At 38.3% G+C, this 19,317-nt stretch overlaps 1 protein-coding gene across 1 annotated transcript in view; it reads left to right on the forward strand.

Moving 5' to 3' along the window:
• The window catches only part of LOC100543622 (sodium channel protein type 5 subunit alpha-like), a 36,976-nt gene extending 21,726 nt beyond the window's left edge, over positions 1-15,250 (forward strand). Inside the window, exons 20-31 of the mRNA XM_031553842.1 lie at positions 821-1,247; positions 1,915-2,072; positions 3,201-3,321; positions 3,742-3,896; positions 4,500-4,682; positions 5,073-5,180; positions 6,797-7,075; positions 7,709-7,762; positions 9,541-9,678; positions 10,291-10,395; positions 10,781-11,051; positions 12,706-15,250. Of these exons, the coding sequence (XP_031409702.1) occupies positions 821-1,247; positions 1,915-2,072; positions 3,201-3,321; positions 3,742-3,896; positions 4,500-4,682; positions 5,073-5,180; positions 6,797-7,075; positions 7,709-7,762; positions 9,541-9,678; positions 10,291-10,395; positions 10,781-11,051; positions 12,706-13,901 (3,195 nt within the window). The 3' untranslated portion in view covers positions 13,902-15,250. The remainder of the gene's footprint in view (positions 1-820; positions 1,248-1,914; positions 2,073-3,200; positions 3,322-3,741; positions 3,897-4,499; positions 4,683-5,072; positions 5,181-6,796; positions 7,076-7,708; positions 7,763-9,540; positions 9,679-10,290; positions 10,396-10,780; positions 11,052-12,705) is intronic.
• Positions 15,251-19,317: the final 4,067 nt, after the last annotated feature.

Below are 19,317 nucleotides of genomic sequence, written 5' to 3' on the forward strand. Positions count from 1 at the left end.
GCCAGTCACTTCCGTGAAGATCCTGCTGTGGATCCGCGTGTTATTTGCCCAGTTCTGAAAGCAGAAAAATTGAGTAGTGTAATCCCAAATGGGATCAGAAGACTTATGAATAATTCTGTTTCATTCTCCCATTGCATTTAAGTAAATAAGTGATGGAGGGGAGGACGACACTCAGAAACAGGGAGAAAACTTCTCTTTGAGCCTCTCTTGATTTTGATTTTTTTTCCATCAATGTTGTATGTTTAACAATATTGCTGTGCCAGAATCTGATTTTACATCCCAGTTGGGAAACTTCCACATAGGACTGATTTAACTCTAGTTTGATGAGGAGAGTTGTCATTAAACTGATTGGCAGTGACCACAGTATTTGTTACTACTGTAATGTTTGAAAGTTGTTTTGATCAAATAAATATACACGATTTTAAGTAACTTTTAGGGGGAAGAGTTATATGGGAACATCGAGCTTTCTGAGTGGGAAATTTAATTCATCAACTGTAATCTGGTTGGTCATAGAACAGGTTGCCCGGAGAGGCCGTAAATGCTCCTCCCTGGAAATGTTCAAGGCACCAGGCTGGATGGGACTATGAGCAACCTGGCCTAGTGAGAGGATGCTCTGCCTATAGCAGGGGGGCTGGAACTAGATGTTCTTAAAGGTCCCCTCCAACCCAAACCATTCTGTGATGCTGTAGCCATCTCATTTTTGCCTTGTTTTCATTTGATCAGTCAGGCTGAGCTTTTGTAACATTTGTTTTCTGCATTAGAATTTAGACTTTAGAATGTAATTTTCCAGACTTTTTACCATTATTTCAATGACTTTTAGGTACTCAACCTCTTCATTGCTCTGCTGCTGAATTCCTTCAGTACTGACTGTCTCCAAACAGCAGAAGATGATGGAGAGATGAACAATCTACGGATTGCCTTTGCTCGGATTCATAAGGGACTGCACTTTGTGAAGAGTGTTGTGTGGAACACCTGTTGTGGAAAGCTCAAGCATCTAAAGAAAGCGCAGAAGAAGAAGAACAAATTGACTGCCCAGAACCAACTGGGTTTGGGAAAAGAAAGAAAAAATTGTAAAGACAATTACAATATTGAATGGGCTGAAAAAAATGGGGAAATATGCTCAGGTCTTGATGATTTTATTACCAATCCCAATGTATTTGTTTGTGTCCCTATTGCTGAGGAAGAAAATACAAGTGAGGGTTTTGAAGATGAAGATAAACTGAGCATGTTTTCAGACACAGAATACAGTAAACAGGTAATAAATCTGCTTGTTTGGGGATCAAAATCTCTCCCAGATCAAACCCCCCTGGACATGTTCAAGGCCAGGTTGGATAGGGTTCTGGGCAGCCAGATCTTGTACTAGATCTAGTGGTTGGCAACCATGCTTATGGCAGGGGGTTGGAACCTGATGATCCTCGAGGGTCCTTCCAACCCAAGACATTCTATGATTCTACAATTCTATATTAGGGTGCACGCATACTGAAAGATAAATGCATGGTAGAAGACTCTCTCTGGCACAAGGTAGAATACCTGACCCGCATTTCCACAGTTAAGAAATTTTGAACCAATTAGAAATGTTTAGAATGAGAGTAAATTGATCATTTGGAACCTTTTAAAATGTCCTTTTCTTGTCTCAGTGTTTCCCATATGAAGTTTCCCTTTTAATTCCTATGCAAAAGTAGTCTCAAGATCCAGGTGTTAAGCAGCTCACTGAATTACTAATTCTTTGTTGCTCTATGGCCTTTAGGGAAATTTTCCCTATCTCTATTGCTAGGTAATATCATTCAAAAGGATCATTTCTATGACTTCTGTCCAGAGCATCCCCCTTTAAATGAAATGTACGACTTATTTTTCTTTTCTTTCCAATTTACCCATCCCCCAAAAAAGGAAAAAGAGAACCCTGCTAATCCACAGATTATTTTCAGGAGGAAAATCACCTGAGGCAAAGAGGGGAAAGAGGGAAAACCTCAGGAAGCTGGAGTAAAGTGTCAGGACTTTCCTCTGAAGAATTCAGTGTGCTTTACCTAGGAAAAGATAGGAAGGTTGAACCATCATCAGCAGAGCATAAAGAGGTAAATATGTAGATATACGTAGATAGCTTGTATGATGTTGATTTTTCAGTGCTGGTTAGGCTTGGATACACTTCTGCTCATGGACTCGATGGACTGGATTTCAGTGGTGGCAGCAGCACTGTACCAGTCTGGCTGATTAATGATGGTTGTGAATTCTGTGAATGAAAATGAACCTGTGCTGGGTGTCCAAATATTGATCTTTAAGAAAAAAAAAATATATATATATATATATATATGTGTATGTAGGAAAGAAAAGTATTTAGGAATGGAGAGGTGTTTTGATTTATTTGATTCAAATAAATAATTTATAAAATTATAAATTCTCTGCTGATTTCCATTTCTTGAAATTAGAGTCTACCAAAAAAAAAAAAGAAAAAAGGTAAAAGGGTGACAAAATATTTCATTAAAGGATAGAGATACTTCCAGGCATAACTGGGAAATTCCAGCAAGCCAACCTGTGTCATAAATATCTCAGTTTCAAGAAAAGTAGTATGATAAATGAGTTTCTCATTATGATTCATAAATAAATTAAGGATAATTCTGAATTAGGAAAACATCCAAGAAAATGAGCTCTTCTTCAGCAATACACACAAAAAAAATCCCCAAACAAAATCCAAGTGTAAATCATTTGTAACAAACAGCTGACTCATTGTACATTATATGTATGTCTGGAGGAACAAAGAAAAGCTTTTGAAATGGATAACATATACATTGGATACAATTCCAATTTCTAATTCTTAAATACTCTAACGGATATTCAGAATATTTATCTGTTTCTCCTGTTAGAATGTATTTTCCTAGATTTTTCTGGTTTTAGCCCACTGAGGACTGTGTGTAGTTGAAAGCAAGTTTAAATATCTCTAATTTATGAGCTTATTAAGCAGTTAAAATTGTTTTATGTGGATAGATACTGTACTGATAGATATACGTCTTTTGCTCCTATTTGAATGCACCTATTGGTAATTCCAAGCTTACATTTAAAGTCATAAAGTCTATTCCATTCTTAACTCTACTTGAAATATTATCATATAATGAAGTTTTTATTTTGAATGTTATTTGCTCATTGATCTTATTCATTTGGAATTGAATGTAGGGAGAATCAATACCTGATCTTCTTTTGCTTGGTAGTTTGACTCTGTCAGCTCTTCCGAAGGCAGCACAGTGGATCTGACAAACCCTGAAGATCTGTTGAGGCAGATTCCAGAGTTTGCTGAAGACAAGAAGACTCCAGAAAAATGTTTTTCAGAAGGTAAGGTTCTCATGGTTACATGGTTGTGAAGTGTCAAAAATAATCCTGTTGTTCTGGGAATCCAGAGCTGATCGGTGGAGATTAATTTTACTTAATTTTAGATGTCAACAAGTGATTCGGGCATTGTCTCTGTGTAGTGAATAGAGAGATTGTGCCACCAGAAAAATAAACTCTCTTTCCTTAAAAACCAGAGGATTGCTTCTATGTGGTGAAGACCAGAACACCAAAGAGTAGATAATTATAGAAAGGTGAGGTGAACTCTGCTCTGCTGGACAGAGTCAAAATCAGTTTTGGATTAACCCAAGAGAAGAGAATAAAATCAGATCTCACCTGACAGTGGGCACCAGAACAATGCACATCAGATTTGCCCTTGATCTGCACGTGCTTTCATTACTTGCAATCATTATCTCTCACTTGCAGGTTGTGTTCGATACTTTCGTTGCTGTAAGGGTAGAGCCATAAATTTTGGAGGAAAAACATGGTGGAATCTGAGGAAAACCTGTTACCAAATTGTTGAGCACTCCTGGTTTGAATCCTTTATCATATTCATGATTCTTCTGAGCAGCGGAGCCCTGGTTTGTGGAGCACAATTTCATGTATTTCTGTACAAGCATTTTTAGCTTTAATAGCACCCAGATAAGTTACGTTTGGCAGGAAACACAGGATATATCTTTGAACTCCAGGTGAAAAAGAGCAGTCATTTATCTGCTCTTGTAATTATCACAGTTTTATTATTCATACTATTACAAATTAGAGAGAACAATGCTAAAAATACTCAGCTCTCACAAGCTGTTTCCATTCTGATTGTACATTAGATTCTTCTGGCTTTCATAGTTGTGAAATGTAAATGTTTCTATATATCACTAAAATATGTAAATGATATTTAGTACGTTAGTTCTCTTGAAAGTATAAAATTATTGAGAAAAAAATCTAAAAATGTACTTTCCTAAGATCCCAGAATGCATGGTCTGTATGTGTCCATGAGTGTGTATACTGTAAGGAAAGAGAAAGGATAGGAACAATTACAAGCTTGCCAGCTGGCATACATTTGAGTAAAAGATGAGGTTCACATCTGTGTAAATTATGTACTGAATGATGAAGAGGCATTTTTGTTTCTAGACTTTCATGTTTTAAGCTTATCTCTGACTTTGGAATTTATTTGTATATCTTGATTTCAGGCATTTGAAGACATTCATATAAACGAGAGACAAACCATCAAAGCTGTGTTGTTGTTCCTCGACAGATTGTTCACTTTCGTCTTCTTTCTGGAGATGATCCTGAAATGGGTGGCTTATGGCTTCACTAAGTATTTCACCAATGCCTGGTGCTGGCTTGATTTCCTCATTGTAGGTGTAAGTTGTGCATCCAGCATTTCTACATTTGTATACCCCATCCCTGGAGACGCTCAAGACCAGGCTGGATGGGGCCCTGGGCAGCCTGATCTGGTGGGTGGCAACCATCCCACTGCTGAGGGTCAGAATTGGATGAGTTATAAGGTCCCTTCCAACCCAAGCCATTCTATGGTTTTATGACTCTACGCAGATCCTGAGGCAAGACTTAGCAGCACAGTCACCAATTCTTTTCTGGACATAAAATCAAGAAAACACTCTTGCCTCCATTAATGATTGTATCACGATATTGTACTCTAGGCACTGATGTTATTTTATTTTATTTATTTGTTTATTTTCAGTATGAATAAAAGAAACAGGTGCCAAAATGTTGCTAATACTTTGTTTGGTCTCCCCATTCAGATCTCTTTGATAAATATCTTAGGTAGTTCACTTGATGGTGTGAAATCTCTTAGGACTCTTCGAGCTCTGAGACCCTTAAGAGCATTGTCACGATTTGAGGGGATGAGGGTAAGTCTGAATACAAATTAAAGCCTGTCAGTTGTAATAAGTTGTAATAGTATCGTAACACTTGGCTGTATATTTGTGAACTCATGTCTGCACCAAGCCAAGTTTAGGATTTATGAAATTCTTGAGAGCACCTTTGCTGAGTTCCTCTACACTTGGCTGCTCCTTACAGACTTCACTCAAGTGATCAATCTCAAATGCTGTTGAAATTAAAATGAGACCTGGAAGAAATTTACTCCTTTGCTGCTCAGCCATTCCTGTGTTTCTGTCGTACTGACAGAACCCAAAACAAAGTAGAGGAAAAGAATTTGGAGTTAGCAATTTTCATTCTTAGATGCTCAGGAAAGGCTAATTCAGAGGAAAGAATCATCTCTGTTCTGTAAGTTTTTACTGAATTGGTTTACAAAATCTTTAGGCTGCTCAGGCATGCTTTATCAAAACTATTTTTCCCTATATAATTATTCTTACAAAAAGTAGGTCTGATTTTCTGTATATTGGCTGCCTTTTTCCATCAAAGGAGTGCTAGGAACATGAAGCTGTTGAATGTGACTGATCAGAAATCTGTTGTTGCACAGATGAAGAGGAAATCAGTCATATGCAAAACTTCTATATACTATCATGTGAAAGAGCAGTGGTGAACCATGGCAATGTATGAACTCAACTGTGGTCTAAGGAATACACTCAGATTTGTCACCATAAATAGCATAAATGTGCATTGTATCTCCATTACGCGTTAACATGGGAATGCAACCTCGATGCAACTGAAATATAAATTGTTTTGATATCATTTGGAGGTGAAGCTGCAAGTTCTCTGCAATATTGTCACTGAAGATGCAGAGAAATTAATGCATTCTGTTAATTTAGCACCAAGCTTTCCATGGCTGAAGTCAATTTTGAACCAGGTTCTATCATAGTTTCCATTTTGCTATGCAGAATGCTTGTGACAAGGCTTCCAAAAACCTTCACAAATTGCTATCTGAATGCTAAGTTCACTGGCTGTGATACTTGGATGCATTTGTATTACTTTGCACTGTCTTATTTTGTCAAGCAAAATGTTATGTCTTAGTGTATACTCAAAAATTACTTCTGGGATCCTAGAGCACAAATCAGATCCTTAGATCACAGCTGTTGATCCCAAGTATGATGATTCATTAAAAAATAGGTCCAACAAAATGCTAGTGGAGAGTCATTGCCAATCCTTTTGAAATACTACTTTCCACAGCATTAATAATACAGTCATTTGCATTAATGCTTATGGGAGAATAACCCATAAATCTTCTGTTTTAAAAAGTAATAAAGAAAGCAAAATCCAACAAAACCAAGGGAAAGTCATCAAAAGAGGATGGACTTGCATTGTAGTCTATATCTGTAGTTGAGAGGTCACAGCAAAATGAAACATTCCAACCCTTCCATTGAGAGATAAAGATTATACATCTCTGAATCTTTTTTCAAGGTACCCACATCAACTGTAACAAATATTTACGTGGAAAACATAAGATTTTCGATTGCTGCAAAACTAATTGACAGCTTAGTTTTTACAACAGCTGATTGCACTGAGCAGATACTTGAGTCCATCTTTGTTCAACTAAGTGCAATTTTCCTCTCCCATTTCACCCAAGGTGGTGGTCAATGCCCTTGTGGGAGCCATCCCTTCCATCATGAACGTTCTGCTCGTCTGCCTCATCTTCTGGCTCATTTTTAGCATCATGGGAGTCAACCTGTTTGCTGGGAAGTTTGGGAAATGTGTCAACCTAACAGAAGAAAATTCAGAATTGGATGGTTCTATCAATGACAAAGCAGACTGTAAAGCATGGAATCACACAGGAAAAATATTCTGGGTCAATGTTAAAGTCAACTTTGACAACGTTGGCTCTGGCTACCTGGCTCTTCTTCAGGTGGTAAGTGCTGCTTGCCTTCACTTGCCAATGTCAAGTCAGACAGACCTGCCAACCTCTAACTCATCTCCATGGATGGCGAAAAACAGAGTCAACAGCCTTTTCTTACCTCATAGCTGGCTGATCAAAGACCAGTGCTGTTAGTGAATGAAAATTGAAAACATTGAGATATTCTAACATGGGGACAAACTGGAACCCCACCATGCTTTTTTTTAGGGATAAAATATGTGTCAGATGAATGCTGTGCTAGTCTCCCTGGATAATAAAACCAATTCATGAGCCTGAGAGCTGGAGTCAGCCTTAGAAAGGATATGTGGATAGAGTACTGACCTAATCTGCTACCGATTTGCTCAGCCATGTGGGCTGTGAGGCACTTAGTAGACCAGGCTGGTGAAGGTTTGTCATGGCAGGATTATAGAACAGTGTGGTCTGTTCCATCGTGCTAGGCTTTTCCTTCCTGTAAGGGCAGAGGCTGTCACATACAGCAGTGATAATTGTCCCTGAAGTCATTTGGTTTTAGGTGTTTATGACTACAGTAAAGCCTCTTTCCCCAGCCAGTGCCATTTGGATACTGAATATGATGCAAAGACTTTTACTCTAGGAGTTCAATGTGTTTTTGATAATCTTTCATCCTAGGCGACATTTAAAGGTTGGATGGAGATCATGTATGCAGCAGTAGACTCGCGAGAGGTCAGTTGACGTTTTATGTTAAACATCTCTATGTGATTCTGCAAATTCATTGTGATTTTTACACTGTGATGCTTGATGGTGATGCTAGAGCTTTCCAGTAATGCCTTTTATCAGCTGATGCAAGCACTTTTCTCTGCGAATGAACCTGCACTATCCTGATGCTGATTTGCTCTAATGGATAGTGAGATTCAACTTCAGATGCATTCACCTGAATGCAGTTACCTGCAGTGTAAGGTCGCCATGTGAGTTCACCTCCAAGTCCCCTCTATAGGTGATGGAGATCTAGTCAGTACGCTCAGAGGGATTTCAGCTCACCCTGACTATCTCTTCTGGTAAGCTGAGCACCTCTTTAATTTTCACTGTCCCTCCTAATCACTGGAAGTCTGTCAGATACCAGGGGATTTCATGGAGGCACCTACTTTCACACATCATCTTGTATGAAACTTGAGCTATGAATAAACCTGTAACTGCTACAGTGACACAGATCAAAACATAAGACCAAACTTCATCAAGAATGAAACAAATCAAGTGAATCGAACTAGATAAGCAATCATATAATGTACGTGGTCAGGCATCACCAGTAGCACCATTTAGTCTACTGTTTATCCTGCTGGTAGCATTTACTGTCTTATCAGAAGATCCATTCAGTGTTAAGGAAAAAAAAGTAATGGGTCTTTAGAGGCAAAGAATTTAAAACTAAGAGGCTATAACAATTAGATAAAGAAGTAACCATGTAGAAATATATATATACATATAATGTTCCAATGTGGAAAACAAATTTGGTTTTATTATTGTCATTTATAACGGCCATGAACGAAAGTTGGTTGGGTTGGGTTTTGTTCCTTTATGTTCGTATGTTTGTTTTTGCTACATCGGAAAAAATATACCTAGGCCAATATTTCTATTGGCATGAGCTTGGAATTAGTCTTCTAGACAGTTTATTTGATTTTTTAACTACTGAGCCCTTGACAGCTCCCATTCACATTGGAAGAAGCAGAACTGATACTTCTGAAATGTTTGTGAAATCACGTCAAGGAAGTCCAATTTAGTGACTGTTTCTGTTGACTTAATGAGGACTCCATCAAGTACCTATAGTAAGATTGCAAGTCAAGACTGAAATGGAAAGAAAGATCAGCTTTTGTGCAAAACAAACAAACAAATTAAAAAAAAACAAAACAAACAAAAAAACCCCAAACACTCTAAAACTAAACCTCATTCACCACTAAGCTAAGAGCAATTTTTCTTCTATAAATTCCTCAGTGCAAATATATTCAGTATCAGTACGAATTAAATTATCCTCTTCTACACCAACCTAGCCAGAAGCTACATAAACATCATAAATAAAAAAAAAAAATAAAAGAAATTAACAAAGTCTTATGGTATTAATGCTTTGCAGTATCATTAGTTTGAGCCACATTTTCAATAGGTCAGTAATACTGAAACGTATCATTTCATAACAATTGTGTTCAGTTTCAAAAGGGATAGTAGTCAGCACGAGCAAAAATGTCCCTTTGTCTTCTGTGAAGTCCTAGAATTTCACAGCAATTGTTATTTTCTTCTATGATTTCATGTTCCAACAGTATCACAGACAGAACATTTCATATTATGAGGTTTTGTGGTTTTAAGCTACAGTGATTTTGTCAGAACTAGCAGTAAAGCTGTAAGTTTTAGTTCCTCCTGGAATCAATTTGTTAGAGGATCTGCAATGCAAAGATTATTCTGAATTGGACCCATGTTACATTACAGGTCGTGTTTCATGTTGTTTTTCATTCCTGCAGAAAAATGAGCAGCCAAGAATGGAGCACAATTTATTTATGTATCTCTACTTCGTGACCTTCATCATCTTTGGATCTTTCTTTACTCTGAATCTCTTTGTTGGTGTTATTATAGACAATTTCAACCAACAAAAGAAAAAGATAAGTATATTGATTGTGCTCCCAGGCACCTACTGTATCACCAGCAATGCTGCCTTTTTGAGAATAATGTCCTTGCTGTATGTAATTTATAAAACTTTAATTTACATCTACTAGAGCATAAGCAGAAGTAGCATGCAGGGTGAGGCTCATGCTCCTTTCTGCTCCACGATAGCTGGAACACTCAGCTCATTCCCAATGCTTCAGAGGCAATGACATCTCACTTCACCCCCATAAATATTGCTCCCTGCCTTGGTACTGAGTCTGTTTTCTTAGAAACTGTATTTTGTATACTTTCTAAGTGTACAAGTATTTTATGTGTTCAACAAGAACAGCATGTGGGAATCCAGGGAAAGTCTTATTGTTACATAGGTTTTTTCAGTAGCTTCTTTGTTTTCATGCTTCTGAGCTACTTACGTTTCACCCCAGGACTTCTGCCATGTAAATGTACGGTTGATCCTACTCTGCTATTTTTGGGCCCAGTTACAAATCGTGAGGAGAGCTAGTACCAGCAAGATGTGAAAAGAAAGGAATGCTTGTTTCCAGTAATTTAGATATCCATAACTACAACAGTGCTGCTATCACATCAAATAACATTGACATTTCTTTATATACTTTGGTGGGGAAGATATATTTATGACAGAGGAACAGAAAAAATATTACAACGCCATGAAAAGGTTGGGATCCAAGAAACCTCAAAAACCCATTCCAAGACCATTGGTAAGAATGTATGAATTCCTCAAAAGGAAAATTCATTATGAAATCAATATAATTAATGTAAAAATGCATATTTTAGGTTTTGAATGTAAATACAGTCTTTAAATTGTTATTCAGATCTGAAAGACAATTCTATAGCAGAAATATTGGAAGATTTTAGAAGTTAAATATTTATTGAGTTTTCTGAACAATATTTTCAGGATTGTATTCAGCTTAGAAGTGATTAAACTTCAGGATAATATTCAAATATTCAGGGTTCCTTAAATTTCTCTATCTTTACAATAGTTAAGTGACATAGTAACAAAAAAATTGCATCTGCCAGAAAGCATGTACAGATGAGTATTCTCTACTTTCCTAACTGATGCCAGATGTGTTTGTTTTCCTCTAGAATAGATACCAAGGATTCCTTTTTGACATTGCAACAAATCAAGCCTTTGATATCGCCATCATGATTCTCATCTGCCTTAATATGATCACCATGATGGTGGAAACCTATGAACAAAGCGACACGAAGACCAATGTTCTTAACAAAATCAATATACTCTTCGTTGCTATCTTTACTACAGAATGTATACTGAAATTGGTGGCTCTGAGGCAGTACTATTTCTCGAATGCCTGGAACATATTTGATATAGTTGTTGTGATCATGTCAATTGTTGGTAAGTAAAATTGGATTGACAAATTCTTTAATAATTCAGTCATTCTTCTAAAAAAAAAAAATAGTTTAAACTTATCGTCTTCAAATGGATGTTGAAATGGAAACCATAGTACTGCAAAATATTGAGCAAAAAGAAATGCCTGGTCTAAAAAACCCACCATGTTTTTATTGAAATAATAGGAAATTGTCTTCTAAAATTTATACTATTTTTCTAATATAAATATTGCAAAAGTAATTAAGGCTGTTTTACATGAAATATTTCATAGTAGTTTTTTTAAGCTCTTGCTTCTTATTGTGAAAAATCAGAATTAATGATCCAACGTGCCAACATAACGTACTACATTACATGATGATTTCCACTGTTACAGTGTCAACTACAATATCTTTGATCAGTTAAAAAATGATGCTTTTTGTCATCTGTGTTTTAACAGAGAATTTAAATATATAGAGAATATGAAAATTGGAGTCAGATTATAGATGTTAGAATTCTGTTTCTGGAAACCTGGACATAAATGGCTGAAATTAAAGATTTGCACTGTGTAGCAGAATAAAAAAGAACAACCTAAATGTATTAGATTTTATGTGAAGAGATTGCAGTGGAAGAAAGCCATAAAGAACGCTCTGCCAGTTTAACTTTTCTAAGGGCCAGGACTGCCAAAATCATAGAAGACGTTTAAGAGAAGAAAAAATATTATTTTCATTATTGTGAGTTATATTTTGGCTCACAGTAAGAATATAGCTCTTCGTTAAGGAATTAAGTTCCTGGAGCAAAGATCCAGAAAAATGTATTCAATGTATCTAAATTTAGAAAAGCCAGACCTCTGCTTCTAGAGTTACTAGATCTGTATGTCAGTTTTCATGCAAACTAAAGATAAAATAGAATCCCTTATTTGGGAACACAGATTTGAACTTCAAGCCAGTGCTGTGCACTGCATTGATGTTCCTCAGTGGTTTTGCTTGTCTGCATCTTGATTATGTTATCTCAGTGATGACCAGGATGTTGTTATTATATTTTGTTTTCTGAGTTTAGCTGTGTAGAACAGAGAACCATTGAGGTTGGAAAAGAGCCATAAGATCATAAAGTCCAACCATCACATTGCACTATAAAGCCCACCACTGAGCACTATATCCACACACCTCTTTAATATCTCTGGCAATGGCAACTCCATCACATCCCTTGACAGCCTGCTCAGTGCCTAAGCACTCCTTCCATAAAGAAATTCATCCTGATATCTAATCTAAACCTCCCCTAGTGTAATTTGAGGCTGTTTCCTCACTCTCCACCACTTGTCACCAGAGAGAAGAGACTGACACCTACCTCACTACAGTGTCAGCAGCTCACATCAAAGTAAGAAGTACATAACCAGCACTTGAAGAATTCATGCAGTTAATTTAAGAGAAAACCATTAGTCAGCAAGTGTTGACAGATACAGATTTTTAAAGCTGTGCCATTCTTGGTGCAACAAATACTGCCTTCTGGTGGATGAAGGATGTAGTTCATAATGGCTGATTTTGAACTTCTATGAATGGTTGTAATGTTAAGCTGTTAGCTCCCATACGTGATATATTCTCCAACTGAAACAATATTATAATTTCACCTTATAACTAGCTAAGAAATGTGAAATACTAACTGTTTATTACCATTTCCTTTGTAGCCTTACTGCTTTCTGGCATTGGTAAAGCATTTGAACATTTCTTACCACCTACACTCTTCAGAGTTATTCGTTTGGCTCGAATTGGACGAATACTGAGACTCATCAGGGCTGCCAAAGGAATTCGAACTCTCCTTTTTGCCTTAATGATGTCCCTACCTGCTCTGTTCAACATTGGCCTCCTGCTTTTTCTGGTCATGTTCATTTATGCCATTTTTGGCATGGCTAACTTTGCCTACGTGAAGATGGAAGATGGCATTGACGATATGTTCAACTTCCAAACTTTTGCTAACAGCATGCTCTGTCTCTTTGAAATCACAACGTCAGCTGGCTGGGATGGTCTTCTCAGTCCTATTTTAAATACTGGGCCACCATATTGTGACCCAAATATAACTGGTAGAGTAGGAGAGTGTGGTAAACCTGCAATGGGAATTGTTTATTTTGTGAGTTATATCATTATATCATTTCTCATTGTTGTAAACATGTACATAGCTGTTATTTTAGAGAACTTCAATGCTGCTACTGAGGAAAGCACAGAACCTTTAGGGGAAGATGATTTTGACATCTTTTATGAAATCTGGGAGAAGTTTGACCCTGAAGCAACTCAGTTCATAACTTTCTCTGCGCTTTCAGACTTTGCAGATGCTTTGGCTGAACCTTTACGTGTACCAAAACCAAACAAAATTGAACTCATAGCAATGGACCTGCCCATGGTCAGTGGAGATAGGATCCATTGCTTGGATATCTTGTTTGCTTTTACCAAACGAGTGTTAGGGGATTCTGGGGAAATGGATACACTGAAAGTACAGATGGAGGAGAAGTTCATGGCTGTCAATCCATCCAAAAAGTCCTATGAGCCAATCTCCACTACACTCAGACACAGACAAGAGGAAGCTTCTGCCACAGTCATCCAGCGTGCCTACAGGAGTCATTTGCTCCAGCGCTCCATAAAGCATGCTTCTTACCTGTATCATCACAGAACATACAGTGGTGACACTCTTGGTGATGCTGCTCCAGAAAGAGAAGGACTCATAGCTTCTACGATGGGTGAAAACTATGGCAGGAATCTTGATGAATCTCTAACTTCATCCTCAACATCCTTTCCTCCATCATATGACAGTGTCACAAGAACCAGTAGTGGCAATCTGATAGTTGAGAATGAATTTACAGGTGACCAAAAATCTCTGGACCTTAAATAGTTCACAAGAAACAATGCTGTTAAGAAATGTTCACAGAAGATGATACTGTAAATACACATCAGCTGAAGCTGCCTTCCCCATTAAAATGGAACTGTCAGAATTGATCATTTAGCCATGGTTAAGCCTGATCACTTAACTATGCTAGTGGCTAAGCTTTAGCCTTGGACTCTGTGTTCAGCTTTGTTCAATATTAATACAGGCAAAAAAAGCTGTAAAGGATTTTGAGTCTGTCTCATCAATGATATCCTACTATTTCAAGGCAGCTCCCGTGGCAGCGTGTTCACAGCAGTGACAAATAATGTCACATCTGACATCACACCTGCTGTCTTACGAGGGTCTAATTCAAAACAGATTGCTCAAGCAGCAACAGATCAACCAGAGAAAAGAGTATTACATTTTGTTTAAATTGCAGAAGGGAGAGGGGCTAGAATTTCTCCTTAGTCCACTTCCCTGTTGATATTCTCCTTGTAAATCTTTTAAATAAATGGCTGCTGATTTTTTTTAATGTTTGGGAACTGAAACTTAGCCCCTGCATGATCCACGGTGTAGCGGACTTCTTCCAATATGATCAGCCTGCAGAATAAGTCACGGCATGTATGCTCTTGTGTTACTGCAGCTTAACGAAATAATAAATGCCACTCTTAATATTCAGAAGCTGTACTGAACCCTTGTACAGGAACTTAGACAGGGTGTGCCTGTGAGCACCATGTAAGCTGCCTCGGTCAAGGTGGTGGGCATCGTCCAAGGCCATGGTGTTAACATAGTGCTATGGATGTAGTCACAGATGCTGCTTCTTATGAATGCGTGCAGGTGGTCTCTCGTGATCGTCACCACCATTTTCCTTGCAAAGGTTTTTATCCTCATTGTGTCCTTACAGGCTTGATTTTTGTAGAGAAGCACATGACCAAACAATACGTGGTCTTTTGTCCTTGGCACACATACTTTGTAGATACTTTAAGCTCGTGCACTTTGCCATCGGCTGTTGTGTTATCTTTGTCATGTACCTGAGATAGTCATAAATTACCCTTGATGTTTTATTTCTCATTTAAATTTCAAGCATGCTACATGCAAGTCAGCAGAATATGTTTTGTGTTTCTCCTAGTTACCGAGTTGTAGCTCTACAGTTGGATTTGCAAGATTTGTCAAGGCTCAGATGAGCTTTCCTCCAGCCAGAAAGAAAACTGGGCTTTGCAGATGGCTGGGACCTGCTGTACACTCCATATGTGACCTGCAGCAAGCTGGTTATGCTCTTCAGCACCCCTTGCCTACATGGCAGTTAGATGGCCTGTCTTGTATCCTCTCCAATCTTCTTCACCTCTCCAGATTGTGAGCTCTTTGGACAGAAATTTCTTTTTATTATAGATGGTAGAATATACCTTAACAATGACATTGTTTATAATTAAGGCTGTCTGAACACTGATTGCTAATAAATAATATTTATAGTATCTTTTAATTTTAATTTATTCTGTGGTATTCCCTAAGTTTCCCCTGCTTTCTCCTGGCTTCATAGTGCCTTCAGGAAGTTCTGACTAAGTTCCTCAAATTTTAAAATAGGTGCACAGTGGATTTGCTTTGTGTGACAGAAGACAATAGCTCTGTGCCATTGGACCCACGGAGACTCTCTTCCTTCCCCCCCAAAAATAGAGTTAATAAGTAAAAATTAAATGATTAAAATAATTAATAAAATTAAAAAAAAAATACACAACAAAAACATTTAAACACATCTACTTAGTTGTGATTGACCACAACATTGGAGCTGAAGACATTGCTTTGTGGGATTGTATTTTCCTGCCCCACTCTGCTAGATATCTGCTTCCCACATTGTGCATGGTCCATTGAGAAGCAGAAATGAGCCACACGCACTGTTTCCATTGATTTGGGTGTGTGCTGAACAGTTCTGGTGTTGCATCATGTTATGTATGCGATTATGTATTTAAATAATCACATACCCAGAGGGAATCACAGAATCATAGAATGGCCTGGGTTGAAAAGGACCACAATGATCATCTACTTTCAACACCCTGCTATGGGCAGGGTCGCCAACCACCAGACCAGGCTGCCCAGAGCCACATCCAGCCTGGACACAGGAAACACAATTTGTCTTTGCCAGGAAGGGGTATTTTTGATTAATACTAGGGTTGCTCTGAAAGTAATGCCTCCTATTTTATGATGTTGGCCCATGACATCAGAGTCAGATGTCAGTGGTATGGCAGTAGAGGTTGAACCTTCCCAGCAGTAGCAGTATTTTGCTACAGTTTGTTGCCATGCAAAATATAATTTGGTGCCCTCAGTGATTTGTTTATCAAAGAATTGACAATGACATAAGGTAAATATTGCTTTGTGCAGAAGCCCTTCTGAATAAGAGTGGCATCATTTTGGGGAAGGCAGTCTTCTTGGTATGCTCTTAAATCCTTCTGGTTCTCCCCTGAACTCTCTTAAACTTGGATCCTACTGATATCAATATTGAAATAATAATGGAAGGGCTTTGAATACTTGCATCCCATTCCTAGAATCATAGAATGTCTCTAGGTTGGAAAAGACCTATTCAGTTCCAACCTTCTGCCATGGGCTGGTTGCCCTCCACCATGCCAGGCTGCCCGGGGCCCCATCCAACCTGGCACTGTGCACCTACAGGGATGGGACATCCATATCTTCTCTGTAGAGGAGTTAGAGAGAAAAAACAAAACAAAACAAAACAACACAAGAAAAGACTGTGTGGAACTAACAACAACAACAAAAAAAAGCTACTTTTTTTTCATGAAAGTTAGGATCTGTAGTGACTTTACGACTGAGAATATTATCATAACGGGATCATATTGATCACTCAAGTTCAGTGATTCTCAGCTACTTGGAGAAATCAGTGGAGCTGCATTGCACTTCAAAGCAAACAGAGGTCCTTCCTCCCATTTGCCAAAGGCCTTTGCAATTCAACAGCTGTAAATTAAAACTGGATTAAACACAGAGAAGCAATACCAGAACAAACAGCATTCTCTGTTATGAAAAGAGATCCCAGTTTGGATTGCTCAGCTTAGAAATAACAGCGGAGAGGATGCGCTGTAACCCTCAGCACATAAAGCAGTGGGAAAATACATGCAAGGGAGAAAGGTATTTAAAAGACACATGGAATAGCCAGGAAGGAAATTACCTTGGATATTACAAGTACCTGCTGCTCTGAGGATGGGGCTATGAAAACATGCTGCATCAGAAGCAGTGGAGCCGGCTTGAAAGGTGAATAGTTGTACATTTCTTCAAGAGATTCTGTGCCTCCACACTTTAAAGAGAAGTGTGACCCAGCAGACCCCTGGGCTCCTACTCAGAACAATCATAAAATCAGCAGTTAAGAGTGAGATCCGCACCTGAGCAGTGAAACTTGTTGAATGCTTCCTCCTAGTGGTTTGAGATCAAAATGACATACTCAAAGTGCAAAAAGAGAGTTTGATGACAAGTAAAGTGATTGAGACATAAATACACAAATATTAGTTGTTTAGTTTAGTAGTTTAATATTAAAAAGAGAGTTAGCAACAACCAGAGGGCTACATAGAGGAGATGATTAAAAAAATGAAGATAAAGGAATGTCTTAGAGCGAGGCACTAGAGAAGCATTAGAGCTCAAGATTATCAGTCTGTCTATCTATCCATCCATCCATCCATCCATCATAGACAGATATAACAGTTAGATCAGGTAAACATTCTCCCTTAGGATTAATGAAGATAATATTCATCACGGGATTTTTTTTCCATGTCTAACAGGATATGTTTGAATGGAAATTTGAGTGCATCTGTGGATGAACAGAGGAAAGAATTAAAGCAATCAAACTGGGGGCCAAAGTAATCCCTGCTCAGAAATGCTGCTGAGAGCTGGCGTGTGGATCTGCAGATTTCTCAGTGAGGGTTTTGTAGGAATGTGACAAAACAGGAAAGATGGCAGGATGAAAAAAAAAAAAATAAAATCAAATCCAAATATAATACTCACATTTGAAAAGGAGGCAAAAAACAATTCAAGCAATCAGAGACTCACTAAGTTGCCTGAAGGCAATGGGCACTTACACTGGAGCTCTGGTATTTGCAAGGGGAAAACTGCTTCTGTCCACCTTGTGAAAGATCTCTTGCACTGATCAATTGTATTTAGCAATATTTTATCCATAACCTGAATAGTGGAATCCAGGAAGCATTAATGCAATGGGAAGGCATTGATGAGATCTCATCTGCACCCATATATGCACTGGTAAACGGTGCTCAGGAAAGATTCATACAAAGCAAACAAGAATTAAAGGGTTTCTCCGATAAGGGATTAAAAAGGTTTAGAAAGAAGCCTGGAAGCCTAGTTTGCTTAATCCTGCAAAATGAAAATGGTGGGGAGAGATGTGGCTATTTCTGAGAGGGGAAGAAATGTCAGTGAGGGTTAAACTGGAGCACTGAGCAATGCTTATTTTGAATACAGCCTGTATCAAACACACAACCAAGTGCACACAGTGATTGCAGGTTCCCTACTGCAGTTTTGCATGCAGTGGAATCTTTCCATGATTGCATGTCTACAGACCCAGGCCTCTGGCATGCAGGAAAGCTGGAAAATGCACCTAGAAAATATGTCATCCACACCCTTTCCAAGTAGGAGAACAAACTTCTCCAGAACAATAGGATCTAATAATTCAAGCTGTATTTACCATGTCCCATCAATTGACATTTAGAAGGTCTGCTTTCAGGTGGTATAAGCACAACCCAACTGAGAGGAGCCTGGGTCATCAGTGCAGGTGACTGTGTTATAAATATGTCCTGTCTCCACCAAAAGAAACACGAAACACAGTTTAAAGGCAGCCAAACATCTTGCTGCTGGGTTCACATTCCTTTCTGTTGTCTTCTGGGGTTATAGCTCTTCATCTGCAGACAGCAAGGAAAATGTTTCCTTCCTTGGTAATTTGTTGTTACTTGGCCTTACACTTAAAATCTCAAGCCTACCTTCTCATTTAAATTAGCTTGATTTCAGCTTCAAACCACTGCTTCTTGCTATACCGTTAATGCTACATTAAAGGTTTCTCTAGTACTTGCTATCTTCATTCAATGATAGCACTTTTTCACTATCAGCACTCTAATGTGAGAGGAATTACTTCTTAAAGTACTCCACACAGGCATTTTCCCTAGTAATCAAATAATCTTTTGGCACTTTTTGTAGTCTTCCTCAGTTCTTCAACACACAACATACGAATGATACTCCTGTATCAGACCCTCTGGCTCCATAAGCACTGCCTGTAATGCTCATTAGAATCCTGTTAGGATACAGCCAGTTTTTTTTTTTTTCTCTGGGAGCTGAAGAGTAGTGACTGGCTGTCAGGAGCTTTATAGGAGGTGGCAGGGAAAGGGTTAACCCCTGTGGCCATCAGCACAGCTGTAAGTTATAAAAGACCAGGGGAAAAGGGGGA

This window comes from Meleagris gallopavo, chromosome 6 (genome assembly GCF_000146605.3).
Source record: "Meleagris gallopavo isolate NT-WF06-2002-E0010 breed Aviagen turkey brand Nicholas breeding stock chromosome 6, Turkey_5.1, whole genome shotgun sequence".
In the NCBI taxonomy this organism is placed as follows: domain Eukaryota; kingdom Metazoa; phylum Chordata; class Aves; order Galliformes; family Phasianidae; genus Meleagris; species Meleagris gallopavo.